At 48.8% G+C, this 18,530-nt stretch overlaps 1 protein-coding gene across 5 annotated transcripts; it reads left to right on the top strand.

Moving 5' to 3' along the window:
• The first annotated feature begins 38 nt into the window (after positions 1-38).
• Positions 39-18,106, top strand: ORAI2 (ORAI calcium release-activated calcium modulator 2). Of its 5 annotated transcripts, none has more exons than XM_075517777.1 (4): positions 2,851-2,987; positions 4,810-4,855; positions 7,165-7,405; positions 12,897-18,106. In XM_075517777.1, exons 3-4 carry the CDS (start codon positions 7,178-7,180, stop codon positions 13,440-13,442), a joined length of 774 nt encoding a protein of 257 aa, XP_075373892.1. In that variant the 5' UTR covers positions 2,851-2,987; positions 4,810-4,855; positions 7,165-7,177; the 3' UTR covers positions 13,443-18,106. The 5 variants fall into 5 exon arrangements, with proteins under 5 accessions (XP_075373894.1, XP_075373892.1, XP_075373896.1 ...); XM_075517778.1 differs by lacking the exon at positions 2,851-2,987 and adding an exon at positions 3,869-4,527; XM_075517779.1 differs by lacking the exons at positions 2,851-2,987; positions 4,810-4,855 and adding an exon at positions 39-2,213.
• The last annotated feature ends 424 nt before the right edge of the window (positions 18,107-18,530 follow it).

Genomic DNA, 18,530 nt, shown 5'->3' with positions numbered 1-18,530 from the left:
CAGGAAGGGACAAAAAGACCAAGTGATGTGGCGCACGTGAAAATACGGAAAAGGTGTTAGCTGCATTTCATTTACTTTTTGCTTTTGGAACAATATCTTTTCCAAAAGATGATGTCTGTAAATCCTGTGGCAGAAAGGCTTGGAATGGAATGGTTTTGCTTGTGTTCAGCTTCATGTAATGACACTTGCCTTTCTCTCTGCTTGAGCTCTCTGCTTTGAACTTCGGGTTCCCTGGTAGGAGTCATAACATCCGTATATATATTTACTTATTGGTGCTTTAATGACAAGCATATGCAGTGGTGGTTTTGTTTGTAACTGAGGTTGTTGTCTTTTCAGTGTATCTTTAATTAGAAGTGCCTGCTACCTTTCAGACACGCTCATCCCAGGACCTCGGCATCCAGAATGTGGTGCTACTTCTTCTCAAGCCTTTGTTAATGCCAAATTATTTAAAGCAAAAACAATAAAAAGGGAGAATCTCTTTTTAGATTTAGCCTTTGTTGAACAGTGCTGCCAGAAATCCTGCATTTTGCCTGAGCTGGCTTTATGTAATGGCTTCTCAGTGGTATTACTGTGGCGGCGGGGAAGCAGGTGTGATCAAATGCAAGTGACGTTTGTGTGTAGTTCCCCTGTACATACCCAAAGACTTCAGAGCTGGATAACTTCTGAGCTGCAAGGTCTGTATCCCCACCACCCCCCCGGGTTAGAGATCTGCATGGAATTGTTTTCTGCTTAATCTCCATAGAGGCAGGTGCTTCAGAGTAAGTTGTGGCAGTGTTTCATTCTCTAGCGCTTAAGATGCAGATGTTCTGCAGTTGTTGGCATCTTCCCTGTGGAGAGGTGAGAATTGCTTCACTTGAATCCCCCTTAGGGCAGGTAAACCCTGGTGATACGTCTGTGTCATAGGATGAGCCATAAAAACGTTGTGATGTTTCTTAGCTTTCGTGGATGGAGAAGAAGTGAGAGTCTCACAAATAAACACTGACTGTTCTGCCTCTGAGCTTGTCAGGCGTTTGACCTGAATAAATAAGTGCTGTTTTGCATTAAGTAGAGCAGATATTGCTGCATGAGGACACACTTCTCTGTCGTGAGGAAGATGGTCTTGAGCTTGTCTTGGTGAACTAAACGAATTGAGGTTACGTGGCCTCATCCTGCCTCCCTAGGACGCCGTCGTTACCCGTGCTGAATTATTCATACGCTACGTTTTCTAGGAATGCTAAGTTTGTAGGTGAAATCCATAAAAAGCAAAGAGAATGTGTTGCTGAAGGTGGTGTCTGCCTCACGGTCTTTCTTGCTGGGGTGGCTGAAAGTAGCAGTAGGAGCTGTATTTGGTAGGTGTTGCTATGAGTTCTGAAAAATACTATGCCACGTTGTGGTTGTTCGTGTCAGTACTATGTCTTCCAGAATACAAAGGCACTTCAAAGTGAGCGGCTTGAAGGGATGTTTCTTCGCTAAGACAAAATGCAAGTATTCTGTGACCTCACAATGGGGAAAACATTGTCGGTGGAGTAGAAAAAGGGACGTGCTCCCATGTGTAGTGAAACGAGGAACAATTCTACAATTGCTTCCTGTTCCAAATGTGTCACCGAAAAAGTAGTAATAACTTAAAGGCTTGAAACTGCCAAGGAGTTTGACCTGCTTACGTGAAATTCTTGCTGTGGATTCTTTTCTAGAGGAGTCCCTCTCCCGTCTCTGATGGAGACTAATCTTCAGGGGCTAAAGTTTGCTGCTGTTCCATTTCTACACGTGTTCGTGCAAGCGTGGGACCCCGAGAGACGGCAGTGGTAGTGCTGTAACCGAGCGGAGGTATTCATAATCTCAGAGGTGGAAAGCACACTCAGGATAACAAATGTATTTGTCTCTTTAGTAAGTTTTTAGGAATTGCTTTCCTTTTGTCTTTTCCCTCCCCCCGGCAGAAGTGAATTCAGGAAGACGGGATTACCGTGCGATAAAGCTGACCCATTGTGCCGCCTTTCAGCATTTTCTTTATGTCATTTTTGGGGAAGGAACTCCCTCCTCTTTCCCATGAATCTGTCCCTACCCTCGCTCTTTTGATGGGTTTATACAGGATTTCCTGCTGAGGCAGTAGAGGAGGAGTGCAGGGAGACGGCAGCCTGGCTCGGCTAGCCCTCCGGTGCGCAGGGAGCCTTGTCTGCTTCAGCCAGAGGATGTTGCAGCTCGGCGGAAGCAGGAGTCAGCGCTGCCTTTTGACCTGTGTAAGTGGCGCCTTTTTGCTGTATAATTAATAATTGTAATAAAAGCACGTTTACATCCCGTTGCACCAATACCTTCTCTGTGGAAAGATTTAGAGACGCGAGGCCCAGGCCGAGTAACGTTTTTATCAGTGGGCTGGTTTTTACCCCGACCGTAATTTAGGGAGCCGAAGCAGACCTGATTTTTTTTTTCCCGACAGATGCATGTTCACACAGGGAGCCCCGAGGGCTGCGGCCCCCAGGATCCCGGCCCGCTGCTGGAGCGGCTGCACGGCCCCGCAGGCGCCGAGGCAGCCCGGGCTGTCCGTCCTTCCTCTGGAACCGCCAAGTGCGTTATGGCCCCTTTCGGTGAAGCCCCCACACCACCCACCCCGGGGGGCGAGCGGAGGCCCCGGTGGCTCCCCAGCGGGGCCAGCCCGGGGGTGGGCAGGGCGGCCCGGCCCGGCCCCGCACGCCGCGGTGCTCGGCGCTGGTGCGCGGGACTGGGGGGGGGGGGGGAACTCGGGGGGGGGGGGGGTCGGCACCGGCGGGGGTCCCCCTCGCCCCGCCCCGCCGCCAAGGGGCGGTGCCTGGCGTGGCCACGGCCCAATGAGGCGGCGGTCACGTGCGGCGGGCGGGGCGGCTGCCCGCCCCCCCATTTCCTGCGGGTCACGTGGCGGGTGCCCGGCGTTGCCTTGGCAGCGGCGGAGGCGGCTCCGGCTCTCGGCAGCCGGCGGCGGGCGCTCCCGGGGCGCCGCGCCCGACCCGGCCCGGCCCGGCCCCCGGCCAGCCAGCGCGGTGAGCCGGGGCCCGCCCCCGCGGCCCCGGGGGGGGCCTGCATCCTGCCCGGGAGGGGGGCCCTGCCCCGGGGGCTTGGGGGGGTGATGCCTCATCCTGCCCGGGGTGGCGGGTCCCGTGCTCTGGGGTAGCGGGCTTCGTCCCCACCGGGCTGTTTGCCCGGCGTCCTCCGGGAGGAGGGGGTCTCATCCTGTCTGGGTGGAGGCATCTCCTGCCCGGGGTGCTGGGGGGAGAGTCGGTCTTATCCTGCCTGCATGGGGCTTCCCCTGCCCGGGTGCTGCTGGGGGGGTACGCGCCTCATCCTGCCCAGGCGGGGGGAATCCCCTGCCGGGGTGGTGGGGCTGTGTGGGAGGGGTCCGCTGTGGGCAGAGCAGGGGCTCCCATCCTGCCCGGCAGTGTTCTGGAGCTCCTTTGGCATGCAGAGGGCCGGCCAGCTCTCCGGGGTCGTATCCTGACACAGGGATCCTCTCGCTGCCGGTGCTGTAGGGGAGACCCCTCCTGCCCGGCGTGTAGAGAAGCCCCTGGCCCAGGGAGCCGTTGGAGGGGGGATCCCAGCTGTGGGGAGGGAGCGGGTCCCATCCTGCTTGAGGAGAAGCGGGGGGTCCTTGGGATGCCGGGTGCCTTCGGAGGGCAGGTTCCTAGCTGCGAGGGGATCGCCTCCCGGCCTGGGGGGTCCCCCTGTCTGAGGGTGCTGTTGGAGGGAAGATCCTCGCTGTGTGGGGTCGCATCCTGCCTGGCGTGTGCTGAGAGTGGCTGGCAAGGAGGAGGAGAAACCCCCCGCTCAGGCGGTGCCCTGCGGTGGATCCCAGCTGCGGTGGTGGGGCGAGGGGGTCGCATCCTGCTCAGGAGGGGAGGGATCCCCTTCTTGAGGCGCGCTGCCGTAAGGGGGGTCACAGCTGTGGGGCGTTCACACCCTGCCTGGGCGGTGTGACATCCCAGGGGTGCTGCTGGGGGGGTCCCAAGCCAGAAGAGGACGTGGGAAGGGGTTCCCCATAGCAAAGAGGGCCTGAGCTTGGGGGGCCCAAAGGAGGGGAAGAATGGGCAGTAGCGGGGCCCGGGGTTAGGCTTAGTCACAGCGCGCGGAGTCTTGAACGATGATACTATGCAGAGGAGAAAGGCGCTGGTACAAATCCGCTGATCAGTCTCAGGCTGGAGGCCAGGCTGTGGGACAGAAATCTGGGTCCGAGGGGGGGGCTGGTGTCCTGAAGCCAGGCAGAGAAGCTGACGGTGCTGCTGAGACAGCACTCTGCGGGCGATTGTTCAGGGCACGCCGGCAGTGGGAGGGGGATCCGCATATCTCAGCCCCAGCAGTGTCTGCTTCAGTCCCTGCTGTGAAGAAATCCCCGCTCGTGCGCTTGCAACTGCACAGGGGCAGCTGAGATGTAAGGCACGGCGAAGGCTTTCCCCGCTACGCTCGCTGCTCTGAAGGACAATGCTGGACAGATTAACAAAATCGATACGAGGCAGCAATCGCAGAGAGCTTTCTGTCTTCAGCGGTGTGAAATGAAGCAGGGTCAAAAGCATCAGTGGTGCAACGGAAGTGAGTAAAGGCACAGCTGGGATGGACTTGGCCAGAGCTGGCTGTTAGGCTGGGGAAGTCCTGATTCTCCATCCAAAACTCAACAGCCCTGTGCGGTAAAACCCTGTAGGATAGTTACTTCTGTAAGAGCAAGTGTCCTGAACCTTTAATGTTGCGAGGCAGGAACATGAAATCTCCAGAATAACTCTCCCCTGATGCAGATAACTGGCTGAAAAGTATTTCCAGAGTAAAACTGCTTAAGATACTGTGCATGTAAAATTCTTCTTTGGTCTTGTGTTTCAGCCCTTGGAGACCTCCGCTCAGTCCCTCCATGTCCGTAGCCAGCAAGGTGAGTTTGCCATCCTGTTACTGCTTGTTTGGGCTACGTTTGTGTTTATGGATTTTATTCTGAAGCTGTTTACTTATTTGGGAACATCTCTTGAGCTGCTCCAGAGTGAAAATTCATCCTTGTGGTATTTTTAGCTTATTTTTCTAAGGAAAGAAGCAGATGTGATTGGGTACTCTTGTTCTCCCTCTGTAACCTCTGAATTCATTTGTTTTTTCAACGGAATTTGTCCCAGGGGTTCAAGTTTCCTACATACAAAGTTCCTACGCATTTTGTGAAAATAAATGGCAGGGTAGAGGCCATCAGGGTCCCAACTACGGACAAAGCTAGTAAATTCACCCCACACTTTGCATTGCAGAATTCACACAGGATGTTGTCACAGGAAACAGCTTCGTAATTTTGCTGCTTACAGAATATTTCTGCTCCGATCCTCCCAGGAGGCTTGGGGAGAGATTTTTTTTTTTCCTTCTTCTGTAAAATAGGTGATTCTTGCCTTTTTCTGGAAACGCAGAGCAAGTAGGGAGGTTTGTCCCTGTTATTCTGTTCTTGTTTTTATTGTTGTGTGAAAGTTCTTTTATGGTTTGTTTGGTTTTTTTCTTTTTAATAATTTGAAAACTGCTGAGCAGTTCAGGAGCCATCCTGCAGTCCTCCAGGGGCTGTAATAGCGGCCTTGTCAAAAACTGCCCAGAAGATCAAGTCTTGGGCTCTTGCTGCCAAATCCTTATTATGTCCGAGGGGGCTGAAATCTGAAAGCCCACTGTGCTCAGGAGGGACAGACAATTTTACAACCTGCAACGCTTTATTTGCTGCTGCAGTCTAATCTTTCTTACGGTGCCTGGAACAGCTTTGTTCCTTTTTAGTAATAGCATTCAGAGTTGTGGGCAGTTGGTGTCCTTTTTATCTTTGCCACTTCCTCAAATCTCACAGCTAACGTTGGTTTATTAGCTATCACCATGTGGCCCACGTACGTGGAGAGCTGGGTGGAGCGGGGGGGATGCAGGCAGGGCTGGGGCTCCTCTCAAGCGAACAGGAAGGTGCCTGTGACCTTGAGGTATGGTGCTGAGACTAATTAGTACCACACCATGTGTGATTCTGGGCATGCATCTCCTCCTTCTAGGAGCTGGTAAGTATTTATAGCCAGAAAGGTCTCGTGCGGTGCAGCTCTGGTGTTGCTACCTGCCACCGCCGTGGTGGTCAGTGGCAGAGCTATGAGCGTGAGAATTAATGAGAGAATGGTGGTTTCCATTCTTTGGAAGGCTGAGTTAAACATCGAGTTTCAGATGTTTGTGAGAGTTGAGACATTCTTGCTCAAAAAGTTTAGCGAATCCTGTTCTGTGCCTGTGGATGGCACGGAGATCACCAGAGCTGTTTTGGCAGCAGCCTGGCTAAGTTGTGGAGTGAAGAGGGGGTGGTTTGGACCTCGTGCTTGTCTCTGCTGGCTGCTGTGGCATCCACCACCTGAAATAGTCTTGCTGCTTTCTTACATCTTTCGGTGTAATCTCCTGAATCTGAAGATGCTGAAACTACCTGGAAGGCAACTAGCTTTTCCCCATGGAATTGTCTTTCCCTTTCCCCATGCTAAGGGGAAGTAAGGCAACAGTGGAAGTAAGGGAACAGGATTCTTGGTCAGATGTGGCTGATTAAGTGGAGTGTGAGCAGTTCAGGAAATTTAACTTCCCACTGCAGGAGCTTGGGAAGTTCATTTGTTAACCCTACACAGCATTTAGCTCTGTGACTATGGGGGAAGTCTTGGGGAAGAAGTGTGCCTGTCTAAACTGAGCTATGATGAGCGATGGTTTAACTGAAAACCTGGTTCCTAAAGAAAGAGCAAAAAGTGACTCCCTGAACACGCTAGCTGGAGTTACTTTGGTACTCTAAAGGAGATGCGTTTGGAGCCAATCTGTGATGCACTGTGAAATTAACTGTCAGCTTAAAACAAAATTATAAGATGGGGGCCCTATTTCCAAAGTGTCTTTATGTAAAACATTTTTTTTTTTTTATTAGCAAGGAGGAATTAAAGGGGAAAGTTGAGATGCCAGCTTTGAAATGAAAAGCCAGATGCTGTGGAACCTTCCTGAATTCTCACTGGAGTAGTTCCCGGGTTTACTTGTGTGATCTTTCCTAGTTCTAATGGTCATTTTTAGCAATTATGGACGGTCCTTCCTCTGTTCTGTGCCTTGCAAGTGTGATGGTATTTGGTCCATCATTTTTCTACTGACTGAGGGGAACTTTGTTTAAACGTAGCTTTTCCAGTAGTCGATGCTTGTCCTGTCTGCTGCCTCCTTTTGAACATGACTGTTTTGTTTCCTCAGCATTTCTCTCATCATGAGTTCCGAATTAAACGTTCCGGTGGATCCCTCCACTCCTGCTTGCTGCTCTGAACCTGGCACAAAAGGCATGGATTATCGGGACTGGGTCCGGCGCAGCTATCTGGAATTGGTCACATCAAACCACCACTCTGTTCAAGCCCTTTCATGGAGAAAATTGTACCTGAGCCGAGCCAAACTGAAAGCTTCCAGCAGAACCTCTGCTCTGCTCTCTGGATTTGCGATGGTATGTGTACTTTGTAGCAACGCTTTCTGGATCGTGAAGGTTTTGGATCTGTAAAATCATCTATTAATCAGTGTTTTCCTCCTGTGAAGAAGCAGGACATGCTGTTGTTTTCTGAAGAGGCAGGAGGCGTCTGCCTGGGGGCTTCTGCTTGGCTGCTGCTGAAAAGTTTGAGGCTGGCTCTCAAGGCAGCACGGGTACATGAGCTGCCTAGCAGTCAACCCACGCGCTCCCAAGTCAGCCCTTTAAAAATACTAATCCCCTACCTGCAAATGATCCTAAGTGCTCCACCAGTGCTGCTGAACAATACAGGACCTGGGCTCCCCTTTGGCCCCGAGGCCAGTCATCTGGCTGCCTTCACGCGAGGTTGCACTTGGGCGAGGAGCTCCTCTGGGCCCCTGCGTTTGCTCTGGTCCTGAACACTATCTTAATTTCTTTATGTGTTTTTTCAGGTCACAGTGTCTAAAATAAGGTGGACGTTGGGTCACAGTCTGCCAGAGCGAAGTTTGCATAGTGTGATCGGGGAGATTGTGTTATACGCTGAGGTGTGAGAAGAGGCCCTGCGGCCTCAGACTTGGCGTCGGAGGACACTGTAGCCTCAAGGGAGCCAAACCTGGGATATTTTTGTCAGTGCTGCCTATTGGGAATAATCCCTGGTACTTGTTTTCCTCTGTGCAGCACTTGAGTGTTATCTGAAAGCTATCTGCATAGGTCAAAACCATGTCAGCAAGCGAGCAAATAAACAAGACTGAGACAGTCAATGGGTTCAGTGATCAGACCTGTCCGAGCCATGGTGTTAGCAAAACACAGCTGTGCTGTGTCGGTGTGAGCCTCTTTATCTCCCCTCCTGTTCTTGCTTACTGGAAGTGAGAATTGAAACCTGTTTGGGGGAGGTTTTCTGCTCAGGAAATGGGCAGGTCTCGTTGTTCCTGAGGTCTGCCAGCTGAATGCAGAGGCAGAGGGCAGCGCCTGGGTGGGTGGGTGGGAGGTGACGTGAAGATGTTGCATCCTGCAGCTGTTGCATCCTTGCACCTGGGGGCAAGACAGATCTTGGGAATTTTCCAGATAGCTTTCCTTGTTTTATTTTAGCTTCTTCTGCTGTTTTTTCCTCCCCCAATCCCCCAGAATGTGAATCATCCGTAACATTACAACAGTCTGCTTGGGATGATGAAGTTGGTCACCCAAAGTGAAGTTGGAGGAATGCAAGCAGGGAGTTAAGTGGGAGCAGGCTGCAGGGGAGAGAGGGTGCTTGGTTGCTTTGCAGTTGCTTTCCGCTTGCTGACTGCACGCATGCAATGCTTATAAAAACTTTTCACACAGCGTGCATTGGTTTGTAACCAAGCTTGTGTGCTGAAATGGCAGAAGGTACCTCCTCGTTTTGAGAAAGTTGAATGCTCTCCTGTAGATTTCTTTCACTCAGAAGCTGTCTTACTTTAAAAAGCAGCTCACGTGCTCGCCCTTCGTGCCTCTGGGTTATTTGATTTCTAGTGTTAGTCGTTTGTGGCTGTACTCCTTAACGTGATTGTTAAATTAACGTTTTGTAGTGTTGTGAACTGATCTGTCTAGGCAGCGTGGTTGCACAAGCAGGTGCCCGTGCTGGGGTGTGCTGTCGCTGGCACCGCTGGGACTGGGGGGGGCTTGCAGCCCACCCACGCTGCAAGGCTGAACCACGTATCTGAAAACAAAGCGTGCCTTCTCAACTCGCACAACAGAAAGTTGCTGAAAGCCTCGGCAAACACACAAAATTAACCGTTTGACTTCTGTTCTCTTAAACTGTTTAAAACACAAGTCAAATAAACACACAGGTATAAGTAGTGTTAATTATAGATCACCAGTTTAACATAAGAACGCCACCTAAAATCAATAATTGTCGTAAATCAAAATTTTTGCAATAAGGAATTCTCTTTGTTGGCAAGCGTTTTCCCAGCTGATCGTACTGGGCCTTCCAGTGAAAGCTGAGGTATCTATTCCTACCAGGCTATTTCTCCGCTGGTAATTTGGCACGCAGGTATTTGGTACACAGATGTTTACTCTCTAATAAGAGCATCTATTTGGCTATTGATGAAAGTAGAGGAGTTATTTAGAGTTAAATAGTTTCCCTGAAGCCTTGTGTGTATTTAACTAGGTAAACAAATGTCATACAGGGCTTGGCTATTGCTTTATTTACTTCCCTGTCAGCGTGTTTGATTCAAGCCAGTTCCATATTGGCTGAAAATTATTACGAGCTGATGGATATTTAATCAACAGGTGGTGGCTATGATCCAGCTCCTTCTGGACAGGCTGCAGAATAATGCGAAGGAACCTTCCTCATTACTCGATGCTATCTCTGGTATTTCTGGCAGAGCTGGGCGGATCAGGAGGATGTGGGTCCTTTCCAGTGCCAGATCTGTTTGGAGGTGGGCTCTTGGGCTACTGCATTTGACCCAGGGAGACTGCAGACAAAGGAGATTTAGAGGGAGCTTAGAAAGCCTCCGTAATCATTTTCCTGATGGAAATAAGAGCTATTACTGCTAGTCAGTCCTCTCGATACTTATGCAATTGCTACAGGATATGTATGTGATTAAAAAAAAAAAAATCCAACAGATCTACTGGAGTGATTGGTTTTAGCAACTGCCAAACCATCTGTGTGAATGTAACATGGTTTATGTTAAGCCATTTGTCATCCTTTTGCCTGATACTATCGATCCTGCTCTAAATTTCTCAAGATGATCATCATCTTTGTTGTGGACAACCTGGGCTGTGCTGGTCTAAAAAAACCATAACTGCATGTAATTTAATTGCAGTTTAATTCTAAAATGTTCTGAGTGCTCGGTCCTTTAGCAAACCTGTGAGCGTGGAGCTCAACAGGGCAATTCTCCAAATTAAGCCTGTGCTGAGATGTTCTGTGGCTCGGCAGAGTGCTCAGTGCCTTGCAAAGTCAAGCCCTTGACGCCTTGGCTTCTGGAAAGAGGTTACAATAAAGGGGGCTGTTATCACAGAAGAGTATAATTGTATCAAACATGACATATTAATAGTTTTACAGACTAAGCAGCATATTTAATGATTTTTAAATGGGTTATGTCAGCTTGTCCTCTTTCTCTTATCCCCGTCAGAGAGTGACATGGCAGTCTGTACAGGGTAAAGCGATAAGAGCTCGCTCACCTTTCCAGTACTTGTTCAGAATAAATGAACTGTTTTTCTGCCTTGCTGCCCTATCTGGATTGTTGATTTTTTTTCCCCTGAAATACCTCTTACTGAGCCATCAGTCAGTGTTAAAAATTCATCACATTGCACAGCTGAAGCTAGCCCTAGGGAATAGGTTAGTCTGGGAGGAAACATCCAATTAGCTGAAAAGTGCTGCTCATGCGAAGGATAACAAGTAGAAATTGATATGTTGACATCAGCCAGGCTTTCAGCTCTAATATAAAGCTATAAATTGAACATGAAGCTACAATTCCTATTCAGCTTGCTGAATACTATGTTTCTGGGTATTACAGCATCCAATAATGAACAATATACCTGCAGCTTTCCCTGGCTTATGGGGCGTGACTGACAATCACAGCACTGTACAAATACATCGTACAGAACAGTTGCAGCAGAGAATAAGTCTGATCTCCTCCTTCTCAAATCAGTACAGGGGGATCTGCAAAGAGAACGTATGCAAGGCAACGTGGCACGTGTTTTAATTAAATGGACCTTGCAATAGATTAAGCCAATCCTGTGTTGTTATTTTCTCTGCTATACGACAAGAACTACTGTAAACTGCAAACAGGAACCTTTAAAAAAACGACAAAAAAGTGAAAACCGCACATGTTCATAATCAGAACAAAAGTCTGGGAATGCCTAAGAACTGCCACAATATTTTCGGTGTCTCTAGTATACTAAATAGTTGATGTAGGTATAGAATCTGGACTTGCAGAGAATGACCATTTGCTGCCCCAAACGCACACGTTATGTCTAAATGTGTTCAGACTTGACTGTGATCCCCTCATTCAGACTGCTGATGGTTTCAGAGTAAATGCAGGTAAGGCAGCAGTCGTGCCAACATAGGCACTTGTTTCCATCCCCTTGCATCCTTTTCAGGGTTACCCACAGGGAGAACATGAGTGTACCCCTAATCTTCCAGTGCCTAAATTATATTACTAACAACTAATGCCAGAGTGAATGGTGCAGATTTTTATACAGAGCCTGAAATGGCTGCTCAGCAGTGATCTCATGCGAAGTCTGGATAAAGTAATGGTGAGTCCGTTCTGCAAATACCATCTACCCCCCAGAATTGAGCTGCTTGTTTGGACTTTGCCTTCTCGTGATGGTCTTGAGAGGCACTGCCCTGAGGCAGGCATCCAAGCATCGGCTTCTCCTTTCCTTAACGCATCCGGCAAGCTGTGCCACGCCAGAGCAGCAGGTCGCCTGGGATCACCAGAGGTTTTGCCTGCTGCCAGGCAGGTTAGTATCTGTGCAAATCATGAAGTGCAGCTGCATAGCCAAGCAAGGCACTAGAGAGGAATGTTTGGTAGCCTTGTCCGCTGTTTTTGTAGCTTCTCTTAGCACAAGTTTTCTGCAGTCCTTTCAGGGATGCTGCCACACAGAAGTACTATTTTACTTCACAGGTAGGTTAAGTAATTTTACAAATTCTTACCCTAAACCAGTTAACAGGCCTGTACTAGGACTCCAGTTCTGCTGTCAGAAGAGCCCCTTGCTCTCTTGTGCTTATTCTGCTTGTTAAGCTTTATTTGAGTAAAGAAAAAATAGACAACTTGAGAGACTTGCTATATGATAGCTCTTGTTTTGAGAAAACAGACTCCTGTCTGAGTTGTTGAACACACCCATAAGCCAGTAGCTGTCCACTTCTGTTGAGTATATCAGTAAGTTATTAGCTCTCAAGGGAGAAATCTGAGGATATAAATAACTTGTATCTGGGCATATTTGTAATAAAAACGAACGTACAATGTTCTGAGAATAGAAGGCAGCTATTTTAACTATGGACTAACTTAAACTGTAAAGTCGCTTGCATGCTTCCCATGGGGGGTAGTGAAACCTCGCTGGCCGCTGGCCAGAAGAGCTGCTCGCTTGTGCTTTTCTTTACATGCCTGAAGTCAAAACTTCCTGCACCGCAGCCGCGAGTGGTGAGCGGAAGGAGAACGTGTGATGGGCGGGCAGGCTAGCAGGCTGTCAGCTGCCTCCGAGCTCCACTTGTTGTCTAATGAGTTCCTTCTGTTGTGTGTTTGGTTTGATGCAGTTCGTATGGCTCACGGTTGCAAGGAGAGATATGTTATTTCAGAAAACTAGAGCGCAGAAACGTGCATGCGAGCCTTCAGAGAGGCCAAGCTGCAGACTGTGTCTACGTCTTCACGGGAAACAGAAATGATCCATCTAGGCTGCCATTCTAAAAAGCACTTGAGTGTGTACTTGACCTTAGGTGTTCTTCCTGAATAAAGATGCTTTTACTGGATGAAAGCCTTGAAAAGAGGAAAACTAGCAGCTGTTGACAAGCTTTTTGTTCCTTTCCCCCCAGGTTGCCATGGTGGAGGTGCAGCTGGAGGTGCAGTACAAGTACCCCCAGATGCTGCTGATCGCTTTCAGTGCCTGCACAACAGTGCTCGTGGCAGTTCATCTCTTTGCCCTTCTCATCAGCACCTGCATTCTGCCTAACGTGGAAGCAGTGAGCAACATCCACAACCTGAACTCCATCAGTGAGTCCCCACATGAGCGCATGCATCCCTACATCGAGCTGGCGTGGGGCTTCTCCACCGTCTTGGGGATCCTCCTCTTCCTTGCGGAAGTCGTGCTCCTGTGCTGGATAAAATTTCTGCCTGTGGGCTCCATCCTGAAAAATGAGACCACCAACGTCGAGAAGCCCAGTGGCCATGCAGGTTGGCAGTCAGCACTGGTCTCCACCATCATCATGGTCCCAGTGGGTCTGATTTTTGTCGTCTTCACCATTCACTTCTACCGCTCTTTGGTGCGGCACAAAACGGAGCGCCACAACCGAGAGATCGAAGAGCTTCACAAACTGAAAGTGCAGTTAGACGGGCATGACAGAGGCATGCAGGTAGTGTGACAGAGAGGCAGAGCCTGCTTCCAGCAAATCCGCTCAGCTAAGGCTAAGAGCAAAATACCTGTTTTGCTAGTTGGTGAGACGTGCCAGTGATGGATTGTCTTGAGGCTTAAATATGTAAACGCTAATTGCCTGCCATATATAGCTGTGGGTTCTAGTGCTGTTTCAGATGCTGGGGTCTCTGGCCTGTTTCTGGTCCTACACACTTGCGTACTTAAGTCGACACTGCCATGGAGTTCAAGGTCAAAACTTTATCTACCTTAACATTGGTGCAGGTAGGCAAAAATCTGTATATTTCACAAGTGCAGTATTCTGTTGCCAAAAGTAAAACTGCATCAGCTGTCCAAAAAGCCAGTGTGTGTGTAGGACCTGTCTTATGTGTCAGAACTCCCTGGCTGTCAGTGGAGCAGCAATTAATTGGCAGCTCGTTTCTAGAGCTGAGCTGTTAATGAGGGTATCTGCAGCTGACTGGAGGACATGCAGGAAAGCACAATAGAAACTGTGAGTGTTGATCACCTTTGTTCCAAAGCAAGTGTTCCGTAAATACATAACCAGAAAGAAATCATCCTTAGCTTTCATGTTCTTTTCTTGCTATTCCTCACTGTATTTTTACAGCTGGGGAGGTGGAATTTCGAGTCGGAGGAGGCTGGGAAGCTCTGTCATACTTTCTTCAGCAGCATCTGTCACTTCAGATTGAACGAATGCCAAGATCATGTGTTTTTTCCCAATAAGAGACAAGAGTGCCCAGGGAAGGCTTACAGGTGTTTTACTTTTAACAAGGACATTCTTAAAACAGAACAGTGACAGGGAATTTAATGAGCAAAACTTTGAAGGACTAGAAAAGCAAGTTTCAAGGAGGTAAGGAGTGACAGCATATAGCATATTGTAGAAATCTGTCACTATGTCGTCTTCATTTATGTATTGTTGCAATGTCTTTGCCTGGTTTGCTGGAGAGAACGAGCCCCGGTCCTGCGTATTTCATCAGTTGTTTGGGGTTTTTTTGTCAGCTGTAGCATTTGTCTGTCAAAAACGAACGCTTCCTTCTCCCTCCACCAAAGCAGGCAACTCCTTTGGTGGAACCTGGAGCTGTACGGGCGAGTCTGACGGAGCTGGATCCGGCGAGAGAGCTGTGTGCCATTAAAGAGCTATCGCGTTTCATTTGAGCTGACTTTTTTTTGAGCAGCAGAGAAAATGACACTTGCATGTCTGTATTGCTTAGCAAGGGAAGCTTGTAAATTCTGTAGCATCCTTTTGGGTGAAAACTTCTGTAAAAATGATCTTATGATTTATGGTAACTTTGCGGAGGGAAAAGAGTGTTTTGCAATCATCAGCTCTTTTAAGGGAAAGTAAGGCTTTCTGCCACACGGGGCTGAAAGAAGCGTAAGCACATTTTTTTGGCCCTGATCCTGTGCTGATTTCCTGCTCTGCACTCAAACATTGCAGTTTCAGAGTCTCCCAGGCCTTACAGGTTTCTGAAATCCTTAAGGATGTTTGTAATGTTCTATTTAACCCTGGTCCCTTATTCCACTGGGATTTGAGAAATCTAATGGCAGTGTATTACATGTCAGCTTCCCAGAATGGAGAGTACATGCAAATCCCAGTGCAGCAGGGTGAGACTATCCCTATATTCTTCTCTGGCGAGGGCCTTGGGAACCCAACTCTAATCTCTCTTGTTTACATGCGAGTTTGAGCGTTGCTGAACAAGTTGCTTAGCACTGTGTCTGTGGCTTTCATCTGTTGTTCTTGCCGCAGTTGGCATGTACCATATTGGCTGATGTGCAGCAAAGAAAATAGTCTTTGTGTGCTAAATGACTAGTCTGTACTTAGGCGCATATGCAAAAAATAAGGAGTGTCCTCCAGGAAGTAGGTGGTCATGAAATTCATACCATCTCCCCAGGAGTCTGCCCTCCCTCCCTCCTCTTTTACCATAAAAAAATTTAAAGGTTTATACAACAAAATCAGAGTTGAGTTTTCTGCCAAGTATTACATACGTAGGCTCTTCTACCAACAAAATTTCTGTTGTGAGGCCAGAGCCAGACCAGATAAGATGAATCTCTCATCTGTACTTTGCAGTCTCCTTTAACATCAGTAATAGTAAGACTCTGTGCTGTGGAGCTCAGGAGGGTGATGAAAGTATTGAGCCATTTTTGTAATTTAAAAGAAAAAAAAAAATCAAGTTTCACAGTGTGCATACAGTGCTGTGAAAGCAATGCAGCTCACTCAGAAACAGCCAAATCGTTCATTTAATTCTTTGCAAATATAATAAACTTCAGCAAATGGAGAAATGCAGCAGAAACTGTGCTTTGATTTGTAGAATAACTTGGTGAAGCTTTGGTGGGATTGGATTCAAGATAAGTCTCAAGGCAGCGGATCGGTGACTGGAGTGGGATCGCCTTACTCCAGCCAGACCAGCAGGGAGTCTGAGGTACGGTTTGAGATGGTGTCCCAAGGGCGAATGCACTTGAAACAGAATAATAATGTGCTTTCCCATCTTTGCTCACAGCTTTGTTTCTTGTGTCTCTCTGGGCGCCGAGTTCTCCCTTCCATGAGAAGCCCATGGGAGTATTTTTGCTCTTTGACTCTGGCATCTCATGGGATCTCTCTAGGTTACCCATCACCTTCGTGCTGTAACTCCTCTCCTTCTTCCTTCCCAACAACAGCATTTGCTTTTCTTGCTCCTGCCTCTCTTCCTCCAACTTGCTTACATTTTCACCGCTGTTAGGTCCAGACTTGTGCTGCGGAAAGATTGCCTGTGGTATCAGCCATGGTAGTTCACCTGTAAAGGAGTAGGGACGTTGTGCTCGTCCAGATGGGTGCTTCTGTGCAACAGCACCAGAAAATCCTCCTTCCTTCTGCTGCTGCTCCCAAGGCTGTCGGCAGGATTCCCATCAGTCAAGCGTGGGGATGCCTGCCTTTCCACACCGTCGCTGGTGTCCCAGCAGGGCTGGCAGCGTGCTGTGTCACGTCCAGGTTTGCCTGCCGGTGCCCGGCCACGTCTGTCCTGTGCTGTCACCTGTCTGTCATTCCTGGGGTGTCTGTTGTTCCTGGGATCTCCCGAGCTTTGTGTGGCTCTGTTCCTGCGGTGCCTGCACAGGGAGGCTTCTCCCAAGGATCCTACCCTGGGCTGGGACGTGTGTCGAGGATCTCCCGTGACATGTGTGTTACCGTTCTGTAGCCGCCTTGGGCCCTTGGGTGCTGTAGTTTGGGACGGCTGTTGCCCTAATTCTCAGCTCCCTTGGGCTGTGGCTCTCTGGACCAGTTCTTGCCTTATTTGGGCCATTTTCTCCAGTTTCTGCAGTGGGGCTCACCTTGGCTTGCTGCAGGGGACAGCCACGATCTCACTCCAGAGTCCCGAGTCCTCTTTCAGATTTTTTTGGACAGTTTTTGCCCAGCAGAAAAATACCTCTGCAGGCTTCAGCACTGCAAAGACCCTTCCTAAAGCAGGGAAGGAGCTGTCGAGGACAGGGGTACAGCCCTGCTCATCGTATCGTTCCTGGGCACCCGCCTTGGTTTAGGAGGTGACTCCTCTCTCTCCTTCCCTCGTTAGCAGGAGGCAAGACCGGGCACGAATGTGAGCCGGAGGGAGCTGTCAGAGCCGGAGCAGTATCGGGTTTTCCCTTTGCTGTGGTTAGTGGCAGCTCTTACTCTGCAAGCTCCCTATTTTTAACGTTGCCCTGGGGCAGCCCTGGCTCTGGTAGCTGCTGCCCCGTTGTTTCGGTGGATATGTGACTCCCGGGGAGGCTTAATGACCAGGAGAGATGGAGTAGATGTTGGATTTGACCGTCTGGGCCTGACCCACGTGATGGATGAAAGCGATACTGTGCGAGAGCCCCGGGTGGAGCGCGCCCTGCGGTAAGCGCTCAAATATGTGGAAGTGTTTATAGAGAGCTGGTGGGGTGGGTGCAGCCGCAGAGCGAACATCCTTCAGTTCCCTGACGCTGGGACTCGGGGACGGGCAATCCCAGCTTGCCACGGGGATGGCCGCACTGGGCGCGGGGCTGGAGGTGCAGCGTGCCCGGCCAGCTGCAGGACTGGTTCCTTGCACTTCACAGTCTCCTCTTGCCTTTACGTGGGATTTCATAATGTCCTTTCTCTTCTTCCCCTGCCTTAAACGAACAAAAGGCCGTCGAGTTGCCCTGCTTCTGTAGCTTCGTTATCTTCTAAATCTTGTTGCATCTACTTTTAAGACAGCTTCCTCAATGCCCGTCCCCCGAGTCGCAACCTCAAATCAGATCCCGGCACAACTGGGCCAGCGTGGTTATTTTCTGATTAACTTCTCGCAGGCTGTCTCTGTACCCATTTCAAACAAAGCGGTTTCAGTAATTACTTACTGGCTGAATTTGGAAAGCATTCCCGTGAATACCTCTGTGTAAAACTGGGAGCTTGCCTTCTGCCCAGGGTTGTAACAGCGATGAGTGCTAAGTGCTAGGAGAAAAAAAAATATCTTTGTGTTTTAACTTTGCCTCTTCTAGTTTTATCTCTGCATGAACAATAGTTAATGTAGAATGACGTATGTATCTCAGTTACTGTCCAGCTGTGTGAGAGAAACTGGATAAACTTGCTAAGTTTTATGCTTCTTGCTGATTTCAGACTGATTTTTTGAAAGGCAGCTCAAGTCCTCCAGCATCCTCTATGGGTTAGCTTGGGGTTTGCCTTTTTTTTTTTTTTTTTTTTTTTTAAAAAAAGCTTGATCAGATATTATCCTTCTCCTTTTAAAATACACAAGCAGATAACAATTAGATGTGCTTCCTTTTAATGAGGGCCTGGTTCTTGGTATGTGTTTTATAAGTGCTAATCTTGGTTAAGAAGATAAACAGCTGTGATAGGAATTCCTATAACATGAAGACCATTGAAGTTTGTCTTACACTAATAATACTAGCATAGTGGCCAAAATTACTTTTAAGAGCTAACTAATTAAAACCTCCATATACTTTTCTCAGATTTCTGTGATATTTGACAATCCAAATCAATTGTAAATGTTCTGCAGTGCTGCCATTCTGGCTCTTTAGGAGAGAAGGTACATACAGTTTTATAACGTGATACAGAACCGATGGGTGTGTAATTGCATTTTGATCTAAGAGGATGCCCAAG

This window comes from Mycteria americana, chromosome 15, assembly GCF_035582795.1.
Source record: "Mycteria americana isolate JAX WOST 10 ecotype Jacksonville Zoo and Gardens chromosome 15, USCA_MyAme_1.0, whole genome shotgun sequence".
Classification (NCBI taxonomy): Eukaryota; Metazoa; Chordata; class Aves; order Ciconiiformes; family Ciconiidae; genus Mycteria; species Mycteria americana.
Note: the sequence above shows the minus strand (reverse complement) of the source record. Positions and strands in the feature narration are given on the sequence as shown.